The 18,551-nt window shown below is 43.9% G+C and overlaps 2 protein-coding genes across 3 annotated transcripts; both read right to left on the minus strand.

Moving 5' to 3' along the window:
- Nucleotides 1-3,316: 3,316 nt before the first annotated feature.
- On the minus strand, nucleotides 3,317-9,245 carry igbp1 (immunoglobulin (CD79A) binding protein 1). Of its 2 annotated transcripts, none has more exons than XM_031878413.1 (3): nucleotides 7,726-9,245; nucleotides 4,445-4,777; nucleotides 3,317-3,921 (listed from the first exon to the last, which is right to left on the minus strand). In XM_031878413.1, the coding sequence occupies exons 1-3, from the start codon at nucleotides 8,185-8,187 to the stop codon at nucleotides 3,649-3,651; spliced, it is 1,068 nt and encodes a 355-aa protein (XP_031734273.1). In that variant the 5' UTR covers nucleotides 8,188-9,245; the 3' UTR covers nucleotides 3,317-3,648. The 2 variants fall into 2 exon arrangements, with proteins under 2 accessions (XP_031734273.1, XP_031734272.1); XM_031878412.1 differs by having other exon boundaries at nucleotides 7,720-9,245.
- Nucleotides 9,246-10,640: 1,395 nt separating this feature from the next.
- Nucleotides 10,641-17,133, minus strand: magt1 (magnesium transporter 1). The gene is made up of 10 exons (XM_031878427.1): nucleotides 17,010-17,133; nucleotides 15,230-15,399; nucleotides 15,036-15,153; nucleotides 14,519-14,659; nucleotides 14,249-14,389; nucleotides 12,508-12,597; nucleotides 12,347-12,410; nucleotides 12,120-12,194; nucleotides 11,409-11,499; nucleotides 10,641-11,328 (listed from the first exon to the last, which is right to left on the minus strand). The coding sequence occupies exons 1-10, from the start codon at nucleotides 17,088-17,090 to the stop codon at nucleotides 11,313-11,315; spliced, it is 987 nt and encodes a 328-aa protein (XP_031734287.1). The 5' UTR covers nucleotides 17,091-17,133; the 3' UTR covers nucleotides 10,641-11,312.
- Nucleotides 17,134-18,551: the final 1,418 nt, after the last annotated feature.

Below are 18,551 nucleotides of genomic sequence, written 5' to 3' on the forward strand. Positions count from 1 at the left end.
TTTTTGATTTTAGCAAATGGCTGCAATGAAACAAAGAGTGAAAAATTGAAAGGGGTCTGAATACTTTCCGTACCCACTGTATACTGCAACTTCAAAAGGTGTCAGTCAGAGATATCAAGCAGCGCAGAGGAGAGAGAGCCAGCATAAGAGCTAGGCTGTTCCACTACCCAGCATGCTTCTGGCTGATGTCCAGTCGCCAGCAAGTGGAATGGATGAAATAGGACTTGGGTTGGCCCAGCAACGAGAGATCAGGGAATGTAGTGCCCACATCCCGGAGAGACCCGGCTCCATCGTAGCATCCCGGATCAGCATGTTATGTTTGCATCAGTGTTTGCTTGGTGCTCAAACGTAGTCAGCGTTGATGGACAAGGTTTCCCTGATGTGTTCTTGTTGCCGTGGTGTATTGTGTTCCTCCTGGATCTAATAGATGCACTACAGGAATGTACTGCTGTTCTGTTTGTTTTGTTTCTGGTTTACCTGGTGCAGCACAGAGGGACAATAACCCTAACCCTTTCCTTGTGTTGTACGATGATAAATTAACCTTAAATAACAATCCTGACATACTCGATAAACTACCACGTAGCCTCTAAATAGTAAAAGACTCTTAATTGAATTTCCTTTATTGTGTTTAGACAGCTACAAAACTGTCACTAAAAACACACGGCCTATTTGAACTTGTTACCACAGAAATGCTGTGAAATCACTGCAGGTCACACAGATAGACTGTGGCGGTGCTATTTAAACACTTAAAAACAAATAACATTTTAAAATGAAGTCTGTACTCTACAGGCAGCCAATGAAGGGATTTTAAGATGGGTGAAATGTGTTCACGCCTACCTGTACCAGTTAAAAGACTCGCTGCAGAGTTCTGCACCAGCTGAAGGCGTGATTCCAGCAGACAAAGAATTATAATAGTCCAGCCTGGAGGTGATAAAAGCATGAATTACTTTCTCCAGGTCTTTTGAGAATAGAAAGGCTTTGACCTATACTTTTTCAATTATAGAATAAGTTCACATTTGCAGAAAGAACACTTTTGAGCAAATCATTTCAGGAGATGTGAAAATGAGTTTGATGATTTTTCTATTGTTTCTGGTCATTAGAGTAGAATGAGAAGGAATTGAAAGCTGCATGTCAGAAACACATGACATGTTATATATCATATGTACAGTTAGATAGATTGTGCGTCGCTTTTTCATAATGTGAAGCACATATAATATAATAACACATCTTTACGTATGGAATGCCACTGTGTATCAGGGTATATCAGGGTAGGATGGTGTTGATGTGGTAGCATTGAAACGCTCTCACTAACGTTATATGGTGAATGATGTAGCTAATGCTACTGAGCTAACCGCTAGGTTCACTGAAGAGTGGTCTATGACAGTTGATAGAACTACAGTAAGTTACATAATAGACCAATGTCAATGACCGTTATTCAAAATGACAAAGAATAGCCTTTATAAGAGTCCCCAGCGCTATATTGTGCCGGCTCTTCATTGGTGGTGTGTAGGACTAGGAACACACCACCCTTGAGACGGGTTATGACACTATTATTCGCCTGCCGTCCGAAGTTGAATTTAGCTGAGAGAGCTAACGTAACTAGCCTTCATCATTCGTGGTTCCAGACCAAACAGCGACAGACAGGCGGGGGCGAGCGTGACCGACAGAACGACGGTTGACAGAAACAGTCACGTTAACGTTACACTACCTCAGACTGTGCACGGACGTGTGTTCTCCTTGTGGACTTCTTCGCACTGCTAGCTAACAGCTACCGTCCTCAGAGGGCGAATTACCACGTGTCAAGCTACTCGTATGCACCCAGAAACAGTGTGTAGGAACTTCCGGTTACAATATTAATCTAACCTGTTCCAAACATATAACGGACCAAGGTTACGTCAACATTAGTCATATTTTCATATAATAAGCCACAGATATGTAAATAGGAACGTGGCTGAAATAAACAGAGCTTTTATGAGCATATGAAAATCGAGCAGACGGGTTTGACTAGTTTATTGTTCCTTTTGGAATAACTTGTAGCTAATGGCTAATAGTGTCATATGTAATAATATGCAAACGCAAATCCATAATTACGTAAAAATGGTGAGCTTCCAGTTTGTGTTCGTCCCTTTTCTGTTAGAACATGCCAATACCTCACCCACACCTCACCCACAGCCCACACCTCACCCACACCTCACCCACAGCCCCCACCTCACCCCTCACCCACACCTCACCTCACCCATAGCCCACACCTCACCCCTCACCCACACCTCACCCCTCACCCACAGCCCACACCTCACCCACAGCCCACACCTCATCCACACCTCACCCCTCACCCACAGCCCACACCTCACCCACACCTCACCCCTCACCCACACCTCACCCCTCACCCACAGCCCACACCTCATCCACAGCCCACCCCTCATCCACAGCCCACCCCTCACCCCACCCATCACCCACAGCCCACACCTCACCCACACCTCACCCCTCACCCACAGCCCACACCTCACCCACACCTCATCCACAGCCCACACCTCATCCACAGCCCACCCCTCCCCTCACCCACACCTCACCCACAGCCCACCCCTCCCCTCACCCACAGCCCACACCTCACCTCTCACCCACAGCTCACCCCTCACCCACAGCCCACACCTCACCCCTCACCTCATCCACAGCCCACCCCTCACCCACACCTCACCCACAGCCCACACCTCATCCACACCCCGCCCACACCTCATCCACAGCCCACCCCTCCCCCACCCCTCACCTCACCCACACCTCACCTCACCCACACCTCATCCACCCCTCCCCTCACCCACAGCCCACACCTCACCCCACACCTCATCCCACCCCCACTGCCCACACCTCATCCACAGCCCACACCTCACACCTCATCCACAGCCCACCCCTCACCCAGTATTCAGTATTGAATCGAGACCGTTTCAGAAGCAGTTAAAAGTCCCCCACAATAACGTGAACTAAAATAGATGCTCTTTTAGAATCCGTTGATCTTCAGGTCATTGATTTCTCTAATAAAGGAATGTTTCTGAGAACCTGATGTGAACACTTTACTACAGATGGAAAGAAACCGACCAATTGTTTAAAAACAAACCTTTCTAGCAATTGTAAAAATATTAATTATTAATGACTTCTCTTTAATAACTAAAATGTATCCAGTCAAATGAACTTCGGGGCGACTAGCTAACTCCACCCACCATAAAATAAGGCATGTTACCGTTAGTTAGTTAGAAGAACAATAGATAGGATATAAACACAGATTGTTACCAGTTTCTGCACACCGATTGTTCTTACTACGTGGTTTGTTCAGTCTCTTTATTTCCCGATGACAGTATTGGGGGAAAACACACTACAAAGCAGGAACATTGGTGTCATGGCTGGCCTCCATATGGAAGATTTCTATTAAGACTCAGTGAAAAGCATGACACCACAAAGGACTGTCGAACCCAACCTTGTAAAAGACTAACAGGGACATGAGTAAATCAGCTGTAATGTCACTAAACTAAACAGGTTTGTTTGGCAATGCTGTGGTGTGTTTCTTGGTTTGGTGACCTTCTCATACAACAGTCTTAAGGATCAGAAATGTGAGGAGTGTCCGCCCACTTCCTGGACTGATCAGAATAGAAGTGAAGACTAGCCCATGTTGTGGCGGTTTCCATAACCTCTGCGATGAGTGTCTTTCCAGTCGTCCCAGTTTCTGGCTTTCAGCAGAGACTCCTCGTCATCATCGTCAGCCTTCTTCTCTTTATCTTCTTCTTCTCTCTCCTTTGCGTCGGTGTCCTCCTCCACAGCCGGCCTCGTGGGAATCCCCTGGTCAGGCATAGCTCCTCGTTTCCTGTGCTGTTCATACCAGTCGTCTACTGTCATGGTGGGGAGGCTGGGGTAACCAGCCCCGAACACTTGAGCCTGTGGATGAAACCAACACATTCTGTCACACATTGTTGCACAGCAGGTTAAGGAGACTACAACCAGTGGTGCTTGGTATGTGGATTTGTACATGCCACATTGGATGGAAGTTTACTGTTTTGATGGAACCCTATCCAGAGTTCCTGCTGGAGCGCTCTCTGCTCTTTAATCATCATGTCAGCTCCCTCACCTGCTTCACCTTCCAGTTTTATGCTTTTGTGTGATTTGTGTTGAACTGCTTCTGTGATGCTGAGTTATTACCACTGCTCTACCCTCTCAGTGTCTTTGAATGTGCACTGAGGGATGTGTTAGCTGCTCTTTGCTGACAGTCAGCGATTCTTCTTTTAGGTTAACGGCTGCAAAGATGAAGTGATTTATCAACATTAAGCCAATATGGGTTTATACATGTTGGCCGATTGATCGGTCTCTCTCTACTCTATGTGCTACTTCTGCAATCACCAGCAGCTATTCTTGCTGGTTTTGGTCCAGTACCAGCTGGCCTGTCTCCCACCCGAAGTGTTACCTGAACAGCATCCTTGGTGAGAATGAAGGGTTTCATGGGAGGCCTGACTGGCTGAACTGGCTGCTTGGCGGCACCCTGCTTCAGCCCATCCATATTCTGGAGTATCTCCACCTCCTGGTCAATGCTCTCTATTTCCTCCAGACACACAGCGACCCATCTCCGGACATTCAGATTGTAGAAATCTCTGCTGACTTCATCGTCGGCCTGTCCGCTGTCCACAGCTCTCCGTACATCCGACAGTCTGGCTTCCAGCTCCTTCCTCTGGCGGTACCGCTCGATCTTAGCTTGTCTCTGTGCTGCCATGGAAACCAGGTCTGATGGGCAGGGTTGAGGCTGAAACAAGAAGCACGCATCACAACTCAGAGTATCACCAGATTCATGAGCAAACTCCGCTGCTAGTGACACTTCAGTAGACTCATCTATTGGAAGCCACACTCTCAAACAGCACTGCCATCTACTTCCTGCTGGGCTCTGCTCAGTCAGGTGGGGTTAGACGTAAAGCTACCGTTGATATGAACTGAAAACTTCCTGCATGACCTTCACAATAAAAGTGTTTTGATATGAAGGCAGTGACAAAGGTGAATGACAGCATAGTCAGCACATATTCTCAAAGATCACTTGATGGTAAGCAGGTTATGGATGTGGGTATTATGGGGAGGGGGGCTCCTGCTGAACTCTGTACTTTTATTTTTAATCTCATAATAAATAGATATCGATTATTGTTCATTATTCAGCCTCTAGATGTCCCCTCTGTGACTTTTACTGACACAGTTGCTAATGTATCAGGAACACCTGGCTAAAATGAACCCGATCCAATAAAAAGCCCAAAAGCAACACCTGGTACCTTCAGGGAGTTTCTGCTGTTCAGTGTGTGTGTTTAAAAGAGGTGCTCATTAAATGTCCAACTATGAAGACACATGAGGGGACAAATGTTGTCAATTTCAAAGACATTAAATTAAATCTTAAAATTGAAACTGAAAGATTGATCTGGAATCTTGAAAGACAAACTAAGATTGAGGATCAGCTAACATTAGCCAACTTGTTTTAGGCATTAGTTAAATGTTACCTTTTACCATAACATTAGCTTACATAGCATAATGTTAGCAATCCTTCTTGTTGTTATTTGCTGATGTATACAAGTCATATGTGTGTAAGGCTGGTTGATATATTTGATTTTTAACCCCGCGGTGTGTCCCATACGCCTCACGTTCATTCGTGACTACATACACCACCAACAGGCAGGATACGTGAGGCAGCAGCATGCGCACATGAACACGTATGACAACACGTAGATCTCAGACTTATGTCTGATAATGGAGCATTAAAAATACAGATGAAGTTGTATTTGAAAAGGGACTTCCTTTAGAGAATGTTCCAGAGAGACGATAAGAATACCTACAAGACTACCAATGATGGAGGCTGGCTGGTGATCGCAGACTGCATAGAAGACACACTCAATAGACTTCAGTTTGGGTTCAGATGCAGAACACTGCTATTCAGCCAGAGTGTGGAATGAAATGTACAGCGACAAACCAAATATTCTGTACATGCTTTTTCCCCGGCTCGCGTTGAAGGAAATTAAAACTGAACAAACGCTGGGTGTGTTTAGGGGTCTTGAAAGACAGTATGACTACATTGAGGAGAGTTCTGTGTATTGCACATGGACAACGACAGTCGTCTCAGAGAAGTAGATCTTTAGATCTTAAATGGTCCAGCCTCTACCTCTCCCACCAGGAGGAAGAACCGGGTACCACATCCCTAGTTGCTGGAAGCAAGACAATTAGAGCGTGAGTTTAAAGAGAGGCTCAGTGCTGTGTTTCGCTTTTCTAAAGAAGTGACGTGCGGTATCAAATGCGCTTACATGCATCGATGGAAATGCTGCACAAGCCGGAGATGATTTGCCCGACCTCTGTGATGTCCACCTTAAATGGGCCAGGAGTTCAAGACTCACCGTGTCCGGTCGACACCTTAGAGAGCCAGTGGAGAAGCATCAGCAGGCTCCTCAAGTGATCAGCCATTGAAGCGTTCAAAGCTGCTGGAGCAAAGCAGTGTTGTCAGGCTTCAGCACTGGGTGACATCAGATTGCTCACCCGGACAATATCAAATGTTCATGTTGAAAGAGCATCGTCCCAAGTGACGCAGCTGAAAGATGAGACAGGATATCACCCAGGTCAACAGCTCCTTTCCAGCCTTCTGGATGTGCGCTTCTATACCCGATTTATTTTTCAATTTGAATTATTAATCTTAAAATGTATTTATTTCTTTATTCTTTTCCCCTTATTTTTCGAAACATCTTTATTTATGATTTTTCTTTTATATTTCCTAATACATAAATATATGTGACATTTTATCAATAAGTTAATGCCTCCGTTTATGTTTAATATCATTTTGGTTCATTTTGGATCAAGTTATTAATGCAGTTTTGGTCCTCCATATTTCACAACTTTTAAGCAGGTTGCATTTTGGGGCTTTTCATGATTTGTGTTTTCAGTTGTTTGACTGCAGTCTTTGTGGGTTGCACAGCCTATTTATTTATCTTTGGTGATTTGATAATTTTAATTTATATCCTGTTTGTAATGGTTTTACAGTTCTACACTGGTTTTCTGATTATTAGACTGATGATTGAATTGGGCTGTTTTTATTCAATTATTAATTAGTAGTTGGGCATGAAACTGTTGATCTGATCTGGCAACACTGATCTCGCCTACTGTTGCTATTGGTGCTGCTGGTGATGATGCTGCTGCTGATGATGCCGTTGCTGATGATGCTGATGGTGCTGATGATGCCGTTGGTGATAATGCTGCTGCTGGTGGTGCTGATGATGCCGTTGGTGATGATGCCGTTGGTGATGATGCCAATGATGCTGATGGTGCTGATGATGCCGTTGGTGATGATGCCGATGGTGCTGATGATGCCGTTGGTGATGATGCTGTTGGTGATGATGATGCCGTTGGTGGTGCTGATGCCGCCGTTGGTGGTGATGATGCCATTGGTGGTGATGATGCCGTTGGTGGTGCTGATGATGCCGTTGGTGGTGCTGATGATGATGCCGTTGGTGGTGCTGATGATGATGCTGTTGGTGGCTTAACAGTTCTGCTCCTACAACTAACACGAAAACAGCTACTGCTTCTTCTTCAATGGTTCATTCTGACATACACGTTATGCTGATTCTACGTTTCGACACATTATGCACAAAAACGTAGCAACCCAGTATCCTCGGCAAGTGATCGAATGGTAATGTTACCTAACGTTTGCACACATCACTTGTCACTTACCGTTACCTTGGCTGTAGACGATCCGTTTTCTGATGCCTCATCAGGACTTGCGTTTTCATTGGTCACGCGTGGCAGTTCAAAGTGTGATATGTCATACTCTTTACATCGCTTCAAGAAATCCATGAAGTAAGCCCGGGCTGTCTGGACTATCTTTAGTCGCTTGTCTCGGCTGGTCTGCTTCATGGTCAGGGCTCCACACAGAGCGGGCAGCAGCAGGTACTTCAGGTCGGCCGTGGCTATCTCCTCGAGCTCTTCATTGCGGCTGAACAGGTCGAGCAGGGCCACCATTCTGGACGCTTCTTCCAGCATACCGATACCGCGTTTAACTCGGACCTGGATACTGGTAGAGGCGAGGGGTTCGTTTGTACTGTCTACCTCCTCAAATATCTTCCACCCACGTTCAAGCAGGTCAGATAGTTTAGAAGGTTCCGCGGCTGAAACATCGTTGGTGTTTTCATATTCCGCCATCTTGTCGTAGTTTCCGGGTTCTGTCTTCTTCGTTTATTTATTACGTAGAAGTGTCTCAAGGAGCTTTACTGCCCACTACAGGACAAACACTGAAACAACACTCAAAGGTCCAACAGTTTTAAACTCATAACATGTTCAACATACTGTAGGGTAGGCTATGTAAATGCACAAATTGACCACAATTATATATGCGTTTACATTCGAGATGTCTGGACTACATCTGGTGTTCAGCAATTTTCTTAAATTGAAACTATAGTTGGAAAAGATTTTGCCTCATTGTGATTGCACAGTGCCAGCGGTTGATTCTTTGGAGAGATACATTCAACTTTGTGTTTTCTCTTCCAAGCAGTGCTTAAGGAGCTTTTCTCACGTTACATCAGTAGAGTATTGGACAGGTGCATAATGACCACGGGACAACAGGAAGTGTGAATAGTCTGCTCCAATTCCATTTTAACACAACAGTTCACTGCTGACCTACTACAGGTGAAAAGAAAAAATGGTTAATTATACAAAGTGCATGTCAAAAATGAATTACTGTTAAGTTACTTAATAAATCCAAAAATAGCTTAAAGGGCCAGTGTGGAGCATTTTGGGTAATGGACTATAATGTTCATAACTATGTTTCCATTAGTGTATAATCAGCAGAAACGAAGGAGATAAAAATGAGTCCTTCATATCTCCATCGGGAGCAGGTTCTCTTCAGAGCTATGCTATATGTTAGCACGTTACTGCTAACATATAGCTACTGTGAGGAGCGAGAGGAGCGAGAGCTCTTCAGACACCGCTCTCTGTAACCTCACTGCGAGACACACCGTCCCTTTAATTACAGCAGAGGTGATTTGATTTAAATAAAACAAACTCTTTTTAATTCTTCATTCATCAGTTGTTTCTACAAATTGCAATTTCTCATTTGGAAAATGAATTGGGGCATCTAGTAAACTTCATAAAACACCCATTGCTCCACCTACTAGTATTTGATAAGATTGAAGACTTCTGTTTGCTGCTGCCTTTAATTGAACCTGATTCAAGGATATTAATACATTTCTGCATTCTACTACTGTATTTTATTTCTTACACTGCTTTTTAGTGTTTTAATGACTGTTTTTAATGTTTCAATCAGTTCTTAAATCTCATTTTCTTTTGCCTTGTGTTTTGATGCTTTTATGTGAAGCACTTTGAACTACCTTGTTGTTGAAATGTGCTATACTAATAAACTTGCCTTAAGATTTATTCAAACCATTTGACAGTGAATGAATATTATTCAAACAACCCAGTGGCTCAGTGTAAGGCACACAGAGTAGCTGCAGGATTTTAGTGAAAATCTTTTCTTTAAAAGATGACCTCAGTGTTAACCAACACAGAAGCAAAGGACAGCATGTATATTGTGAAGTATTTCTATTTGGTTAGCATGAAATCACTCTTTACGTACCTTTGGTCTAAATACTACAGGTACCATGAGCATAGTGGGGCACTGCTACTTGATGGTAGACAGGAGCACACACACACCAATAGTAGGAAGCTGATTGTTGCAAACCAGCCAATAAGATGGAAGACCAACCAAGCAAAGCAGCAACTGCCCCATATTTACAGGCCGGTTTCATGCTCTTAATGAGCTGCAGCGGAGCGATTAGCTCTCATCTTGTGTGGCGCCTCGTTCAACAAGACAGGTTGGGAAGTTAGATGAGAAGGAGATTTAGGCAGGAAAGCTAATGTGGTTGTTGTTGTCTCCCCTGTTGTGTAGCAGGCTGCTGTCTGCCGACTTCAAATATGGTTTAAACCCATTTGATTGGTTGTCTGGAAACAAGTTCTCCATGTACGTACACGGATGGATACAGTATTCTGACAAATTAATGCAAAGGTGGGGGGGCCATCACAAAAGCAAAAAGTGAAGGTAAATATCCCCCTTATGTCAAAGGAGAACAAGTATTAACACCTTCACTGGTACTTCATGTTTAATCACATTAGCACACTGCAGAGTCACGAGCAATGGGAGCTAACGGGTACTCGGCTCATTGTAGCCCAGGACTTACTGAAGAGTTAAACAGACCATGACTGAGAATATTCAAGCCAACCTCCCCCTCACATGAACAGAGCACTCTACAGGACAGAGCGCCGGCATGGCAGTACTGGAGCAACTGATCTGTGAGCCTGGTGATTGGAGGTTTCTTACTTTCTTGGGAGTTCTCAAGTTTTTATAAACTCATTGACGCCAAGCTGCTTTGATTAGTTTTACTGCTTCAAGTGGAAAACAGAACTCTATCCTATACATGCATTTGTTTGTTTACCTCACAGGTATCACGCTCCAGTGATGCAACTAGCCAATCACTGCCAAGAAAGGAACATAAACAATTATAGAATGTGCTACTAATTAATAGGAAAATGTGTTCAATTGACTGTCCATGTGCTTGTATAACACAGGTGAGCTTACAATTCAACATAAATGGAGAATAAAGTTTCCAGTAATAAATACATGTTTAATTGTGTCAATCAACAGTTGCTTCTGAACTCCACCTCCTTTACTTATAGGCCCTCTTTAGATTGGTTGAGTCTTGAAAAGTTCAATAAATGAGTAGATAGTGATTTTGTGTACTGTTTATATATATTTTCCCTACATTTAGTGCCAGAAAACTTCGTTAGGATATTACAAGACCCGTATAAGATGTTACCAAAATGAAACCCTGGATGAGCGAAATACAGTTGGCTACAGCATGAATATCATATGCTGGTTGAACTTCAGCCACTCACAAACAAACAGAACAGAGCCCATCTCTGCCTCACGCAGAAAGATACAGATGTGTGTCCCGTAGCAGCTGGACTAGAAGAACATTCCAAAGTTCTCATGTAGAAAACACCTTTTGGCACAAGACAGTTTACAATGCACACTGGTGATGGCTCTGTTGTTGGCAATTGAATTGCTTTCTGAGTCTTTGTAATGGAAGGCACAGTGTGTGTGTGTGTGTGTGTGTGTGTGTGTGTGCGCGCTGACACACACGTTTGGCTCAACAGATTAGAAGACGAAGCAAAGAGAAATGTGGCGTTGTCGTGGGCAGCACCCTGCTGGCTGACAGCACTTTGGGGAGCTTCCTGTTCATACTTGCTGTGAAGCTGGAGGATGCTGGTCAGCATTAACTCATCAGGAAGCTGCACCAGAGACAAGAGGATGTTAAGTCAACGGAGCAGCCATTACATCAGCCAATGGAAGCAGGTCTCCCTGTCCCTACCTGTATGGGTATCCATGGTACTTTGCTCTGAAGACGGACAGCAGCCAGCTGAAGAACAGCATCACCAGACCAATACCTGCTACACACATGACTGACACACACACACACACACACACACACACACACACACACACACACACACCAGTTTGGCTACATATATAGTACATTCCTGCGCTTGTGTTGATGAATGGACATCCATGCTTGTCTATTCATATTCATCAAGGTCCTCAGCTAATTATTATATTTACTTTTCTACATTAGTGATAAACTGTCAGAAGTCAATACAGAGCCAAAGATATACTGGAATACTTCCATTAAGTCAAACGTTCTCATCATCAATGGCTAAGTTTACCAGAACCTCCTACAAGTACCACGAGCTACAGAGATACTACAAGTACCACGAGCTACAGAGATACTACCACATGGAGACTGGAAGGCTGCTTTTATACCGACAACATATTCTCATGCAACTCGCTAAATGAAGGCTTTATTTTGACCAAACCACAGTTGGTGATTGTTGAAACAGCTTCATTTAGTTCTGTGTGTTTTAAGATGACTTCAGAAGGTCTTACTCATACTTTCTTTCACAACATTTGGAGCTTTTGGTTTATCTGCTGCTGATATAATGGTATGGTGGCCTCGTCCAAACTGTTCCAGTAAACACTTGGACATTTAAACATTGATGTAGAGTATGAGTCTGTGTGCACATACTCTTCCTCTTTCCAATGTCAATGTCAGAGGTAGCGGCCTCACACAGCAGCACCATTCCCATGGTAACAGCAGCATCTGAGCGCAGGGTCAAGGTTTAGACAAGAATGCATGCGATGCCTAACGTTCACTCAGCCTACTCTTGTACAAATCACAGAACAGTGCAACCGGATCAGAGCCGACACTCTGGGTTAGTTTAGATTGTCAAAGAGTAAGAGTTTAAAGGATACTGAAGAGGAGGACGATGTGCGTCTCAGCCACAAACTGGGCCTGACTGCTGCCGTGGATGTAGCTCTGAAAACACACACACAGTTAAACACCATTCTGATACTCAGTTCACATATGCCCATGGGGATGCAGATAGAATGTGAATAGTGTGTTTCTGTCTTACCACTTGACCGGTGCTGGGGTTCTTGTGTGCATAAGGTGGTCCTCTGATGTGGTTCCACATCTGGCCTGAAGTCATGATCAGAACAAAGCACTGAAACAGACAAAAAACAAGACCGACATAATCATCAGCATATATTCATTCATAGGAACTGGGCTGAGAGACTTTCCATCCACAAACGTGACATTCTGTTATATACATCATAACTTCAGGCCTTGTTGTACTTGCTACTATTACCCTTGTTAAACCAGGTACTTATAAGGTCAGTACTTGAAGTGGGTTGATACTCACCTGTAGCAGCACCAGCACTTCTACATGTTACTCTTTGGTGTACCGGGACGTTTTTACAACATGCTGGTACCCTCCTCTGCCCTCTCCATATTGTGTTCGCTAAGTGATTCATAATGAATACATCAATAAATACAGCACAGAACCGCAGACGGTGCCAGTGGGTCGGATCCCACGCAAAATCAGATGAAATCAGGCAGGTTCCCCAGAAAATCTTATAAGTACCTGGGTGTTCACTTGTACAACAAACTGGACTGGACTGACCACATACACGCACTTTACAAAAAGAGTCAGAGCACACCATCTGCTGAGGAGACTCAGGACTTTTGGAGTGCAGGGAGCACTCCTGAGGACCTTCTTCTTCTGTGGTGGCATCAGCCATCTTCTAAGGAGTGGTCTGCTGGGGCAGCAGCATCTCGACAGCCGACGGGAAGAGACTGAACAAACTTATCAAGAAGGCCAGCAGTGTGCTGGGGTGTCCACTGGATACGGTGGAGGTGGTGGGAGACAGGAGGATCCTGATGAACAACACCTCCCACCCCATGCAGGACGCCCTGGCAGCTCTGTGCAGCTCCTTCAGCCACCGGCTGATTCACACACCATATAGACATGTATATGTATATATGGTGTGTGAAGGAGAGGTACCGCAGGTCCTTCCTTCCTGCTGCTGTCAAGCTGCACAACCAGCTGTGCTCCCAGTAGACACACAACACTAACAACACTAAAGAAATCACTGCAATAATTACACTGTGCAATAAAAATACCCGGTCAGTATATATAATATTTTAGTTCTTTAGTTGTACTTAGTTACTGTGGATTTTGTACTTTTAGACTTAGTTGATACTCTTACTGTTTCTTACTTATTTACATTACTTGTTGCTCTTGTTTTTTACTCTGTATCTTGTTACACTGTCCACTCTGCTGCTGTGATCCTGTGAATTTCCCCACTGCGGGACTAATAAAGGATTATCTTATCTCTTAAACTCTTCAGCTCAGACTCCATCGGGGCCACCAGTGGCACACAGCCTGCCGAGGACAGACCCAGATCAGGCTTCACTGTAGCCTTCAACCTGCAGTCGGAAGCTCCGGCGGGAGGAGGAGAGCTCTGCATCTGGCAGCAGCGTCACCTCCTCCAGGAGCAGAGTTACGTCTGGCTGCTCCGCTGGGAGCAAACACCGACACCATGGTGCCGGAGACCCAGGCTGTGTTTCTGGCCCTGCTGGAGGGAAGGGAGGCACGAGGCACTACTTATTGTCCATGTTAGTCCGTTGGACGAAGATACCGAAAACCGCTGCTTTGTTTGTTGCCCACAGGAGTGTTTGAGCTCTCTGGCTGAGACACTTTAAGGTCGGAGCAGTCTACTTCCTACTCTTAAAAGCTTGGTGGACAGTAACCTCCATGTATTCATTTGGTGGTGGTGTGTGTGTGTGTGTGTGTGTGTGCTGGCTGTTATTACCAGTGCAGAGAAGGCCCAGACATTCTTGTTGAAGAGAAACTCCAAATTGTGTCTTCTCAAATACGCCAGCCCTCCGATCACAGCCAGGAGGAAGCCCAGCAGCAGAGGCCCTGCGTAGTTGGGAGGACGAATGACACGGATCTGAAAAACAGACAAACATGTCTATAGTCTTCAGAGAGTGTGATTGTTAAGTTCAGAGACGAGGTTATTGGATTATTTAGTCATAGCAAACACAATGACGGATCACATAACAGCATGTTCTGCAATTACCTGCACATCAGTCCTGTCTGCCACCCACCTGGCCAGCTGCTCAGCCGCAAAGCCTCTGACCTGCAGCTCATAGGTATCCGTCTTACGAGGTTTCCCTTTGGCTGGGAAGTGGAGGAAGGTCGGAGCAGAATTCATACTAAGCTGCAACACAAACACAGAAAATACCGTCAAACAGGACCCATAGACATGCAGTGTGAGATGTTAGAGTGATGGAGCCCATGGCCAGTTGGGGGTTCGGTGCCTTGCTCTAGGGCACCTCTGCAGTGCCCAGGAGGAGAACTGGCACTTCCTGTCCACACTTTCCAAAGCCAAGTCCCCATAGACTGAAGGTCTGCAGTCCAAGCAAACACTAAAGCAGCTCACTTTGCTGACTAGCTCTCCTAATGTGGAGAGAGAATCAGCCGGTCCGATGTCTGGTGTGACACGCTGCTTTTGTTTCGGTGTCAATGAATGGATGGCAAACTGTTAGAAAACTAAAGGCATAACTTCCGTCTTGGTGAACCAGAAAATGTCTCACCATCTGAAAGACATCTGATCCTTCATCAAAGTCGACAGCCGCAAAGAAGACTTTGTTAGTGAAGGCAGAGGAATAACGCCAGGCGTTAGCTAGCACCTGGAACTCCTCATCAGCTTGTCTGAAATGAAAAGATGCATTTCAATTCACAGATAAGAATTCAAATAACAGCAAAGCCTATTGCTTGTGCTACTTACTTGCAGACCCCACACTGTCTCTGTGGCTGCAGTGCCGTGAACATGATGACCACCGAGTAGTTCCTGGGAGGAGCCTTTACAAAGCGACGGAACTTCTCTCCATTCATCCGGATCACTGAACGCTTGGAGGCCCACTCCATCATCTGAGTCACCTTCTCTGACATCAGAGTCTACAGACACACAGACAGCTACTGGTGATGGATGCAACAGCAGTAGAGCAGAGAGAAAGGCTAGCAGCCATCGTGACAGTACTTTAGATCAGGGTGCACATTACATCCAAGACGGAACAATACAAACTGAGATGTCGTGTAAAATACATTCAAACTCCTAATAAATTCAATTTAAATCCAGATAGTTGATTCACCCCTCGGGTAACATTTGGAAGCAAGCTGGTTTGCAAATTCAAAATCACATAAACATAAGAAGAATGCAGCAATACAAACTATACTCATGTAAAGAGTTAACAAGTGTTAAAGGAGCTGGCCAATCCACAGGTGACCAGCAGTGTTCAATACTAAAGAACAAATGTATTTCTCAATCTATACGTGTAGAGCTCCTTTATGGTTTCATTTTGTTCTTCACATCATGTGAACAGACTCTTTTAACAATATGATAGAGAACACCTTTTGTACATCTTCACAGGGTATTTTGTGGAAAATAAATGTCCTTTTCATTTAGTACGCCTATGTTTCTTCCATTGTTGTCCCGGTCTCAGAGCCGGGCTGTGACAGTGCATATGAAGGAGTTAACTCAGCACACCATTACCTTGCATGTTCACAAATGCAGCCTCTGGAGTAAAAAGCCTGAGCATCTTTTCAGCAAGACTTCTTGTAAAGTGGACACAGTGATACGTGTGCACGCTGTTATGGGTTATACTGTTGGGGGCGTTTACACTGAGATAAAGAATGTTTGATCGGTCTATATAATGTAAATGGTAAATGGACTTGTAGTTGTATAGCGCTTTCCTAGTCCTATGACCACTCAAAGTGCTTTAACACTACATGTGCCACCAGTCTATCAGGACTATTGGGGTTTGATGCCCTCTGATTGAAGGACGACCCGTTCTACCACTGATCCACAGTCGCATGTCCACATCATGTGATGATCCTCACAATTTAGAAAATATGAATGATTGCTGGTAAGAGTAATGAAGTTTAAGTCTTATTCCTGATGCAGACTGGCCTGATTTTCTATTGGAGGCTTTTCTCTGACAGTTTCACTTCCTGAATATTCAAATGATGGGGTAAGGTACCACTGGACAATTCCCATTGTTATATTCTATGCAGTGAAGGACTAACTTTTATCAATGCGACTTATATTTATATATAATAAAAACAGACTTGAATGAAGCTATCTTATTGAGAAAAAGAGAATCAGCAGATGTTAGTGTACATCTGGCAGAGAGTACCATTGTAGGTAGTAGACAGGAAGTACTAGTCGGAGCAGTCTGCACTTCCTGCACGGCTCCTGCTTGCTGCCGTGTTAGTTAGCTAACGTTGAGTGAGTCTTTAAAAGTGTCTCCACTCTCTGGATTTCAGACGTGTGGTGTAACAACAAGTCTACAACCACTGCTAGCAATGAGGAATCAGTGTCGAGAAAAATTAAATTAGTTGTAAACTAATTATTTACTCAACGTTAGTGCCACAACCACACGTTAACGTTAGCTCATTTCTGGTTGCTGTTAGCTTAGCTTTAGACTGACACGGACGAGACAACTTTGGAAATATTTCGCCCAAAGTCTGTCCACTTTCTGCGCGTTATGATATTGAAGGCATGTTACCTCTTTCTTCTTCTGTGCGCCAGCAGGGTCATTGTAGAAAATAAAGAGGAGAAACAGCGAGATGAAAAGTTTTCCAAACATTCTGCAACACTGTTCACACTGCTGCCGACCCCACACACACACACACCCCTTCTGTCAACCTCCTATTGGTCACCTCTCAGCCAATCACAGTCAATTGTGATTCCGTTTTGCTTCTGTTTTTTTTTTCAACTTTATTGAGAAAACGTAATACACCGATTACATTGCCTAAACCGCATGTTCCAGTTCTTCATTATAAAAGTTGTAGTAAATATATTTCATAGGATAAGAATAACAACAAAATATAGGGGAGGGAAAAATAAAAATAATCTTTTTGACTTAGCTAAATGAATAAGTGAGTCAATTTGAAATGTAACAATGTAATAGTTTTGTCCAATTTAAAATGTTTGAAAATTAAAATTGGTATCTTTTAAAATATAAAAGAAGGGTAGTCTGTTAAATCATATTACTTTGTGGATGTATTTTGACAAAGATATTAATCAAGTTACTTATGTAAGTTCATCAGCAGGAAAACTGGGATTGTTAAAAATTAGTAATACATGAATATTTGTTCATGTATCTTTTTTTAAAGGTTCTGTAGGCTTATATCAAACAAAAAAGTAGGCCTACTGTAGCATAAGAACTATTCACTAACACACATCATTATGTTCCCCTTCACAATAACAATCAGTTCATCTGTTGTTTAGAGTCGGGAAGAAATGACAGATATTAGCTTTAGCAGGGTGCCTGTGTACATTCTTAAATACAAACTCCTCGATCAGTCTTCTTCTTCTTCTTCTTCTTCTTTGAGATTTTGCGAGAAAGGGCAAGCTCAAAACGTGGCAGCGGCAGCTAGTAGAGGCACTTCCTGTTGCAAGTTCAGCTGCCACTAGCTTCTTGTGGCACCTGCCCGTGATTCGGAGCGGATTCCGCAGTAGTTTAGTCTTTATTTGTCGTTATTTGACATTATGTGACAATACATTAAGGTCATTGAAGGCATGACTGTTGGTAGTTGTAATTAGTTTTGTAAAAAAAGGCCAAATTGTAATAGTATGGCTACTCGTTTTTATTAACAAGCTAATGCGGGCTAACTTCAGTTGGTACTTGTTGCCCATGGCAACGATAAACACTTTCACGCAGCAGACTAAAGGAATGCAAATTGTAAATATGAATGATATGCATTGTACTGTTTAGAGTGATAGCAAAATGGCAATAGCAGTGGGCGTCAGCAGGGCCATGGCGGGAGGAAGGACCAGGATCCAGATAATACCACGATCCATGGAAACCTGCGAGGCGAGAAAGAACAAAGACTCCAGGGAAGAAGCAAAATTAGTAATGAGCATGAATGAGACATGAATTCATACAGAAGGAGAGAGAGAAGAGGAGAGATGAGCTCAGTGTATCCTAGGAAATCCCCCGGCAGTTTTGGCCTATAGCAGCTTATCTAGGGGCTGGTCCAAGGCAAACCTGAGCCAGTCCTAACTATAAACCTGAACCAGCCCTAACTATAAACCTGAACCAGCC

This window comes from Anarrhichthys ocellatus, unplaced genomic scaffold (assembly GCF_004355925.1).
Source record: "Anarrhichthys ocellatus isolate YVR2014 unplaced genomic scaffold, GSC_Weel_1.0 scaffold177, whole genome shotgun sequence".
In the NCBI taxonomy this organism is placed as follows: Eukaryota; Metazoa; Chordata; class Actinopteri; order Perciformes; family Anarhichadidae; genus Anarrhichthys; species Anarrhichthys ocellatus.

Excerpts from the sequence above, each read along its gene's own strand:
- igbp1 (XM_031878412.1), bottom strand. The coding sequence starts at position 8,187 with ATGGCGGAATATGAAAACACCAACGATGTTTCAGCCGCGGAACCTTCT. Across the intron at positions 4,778-7,719 it reads CGTCTACAGCCAAGGTAACG|CCTCAACCCTGCCCATCAGA; the intron begins GTAAGTGACAAG and ends TTCTTGTTTCAG. Across the intron at positions 3,922-4,444 it reads TCACCAAGGATGCTGTTCAG|GCTCAAGTGTTCGGGGCTGG; the intron begins GTAACACTTCGG and ends TTTCATCCACAG.
- magt1 (XM_031878427.1), bottom strand. The coding sequence starts at position 17,090 with ATGTTTGGAAAACTTTTCATCTCGCTGTTTCTCCTCTTTATTTTCTAC. Across the intron at positions 15,154-15,229 it reads AGACAGTGTGGGGTCTGCAA|ACAAGCTGATGAGGAGTTCC; the intron begins GTAAGTAGCACA and ends TTTTCATTTCAG. Across the intron at positions 12,411-12,507 it reads ACCCCAGCACCGGTCAAGTG|AGCTACATCCACGGCAGCAG; the intron begins GTAAGACAGAAA and ends GTGTGTTTTCAG.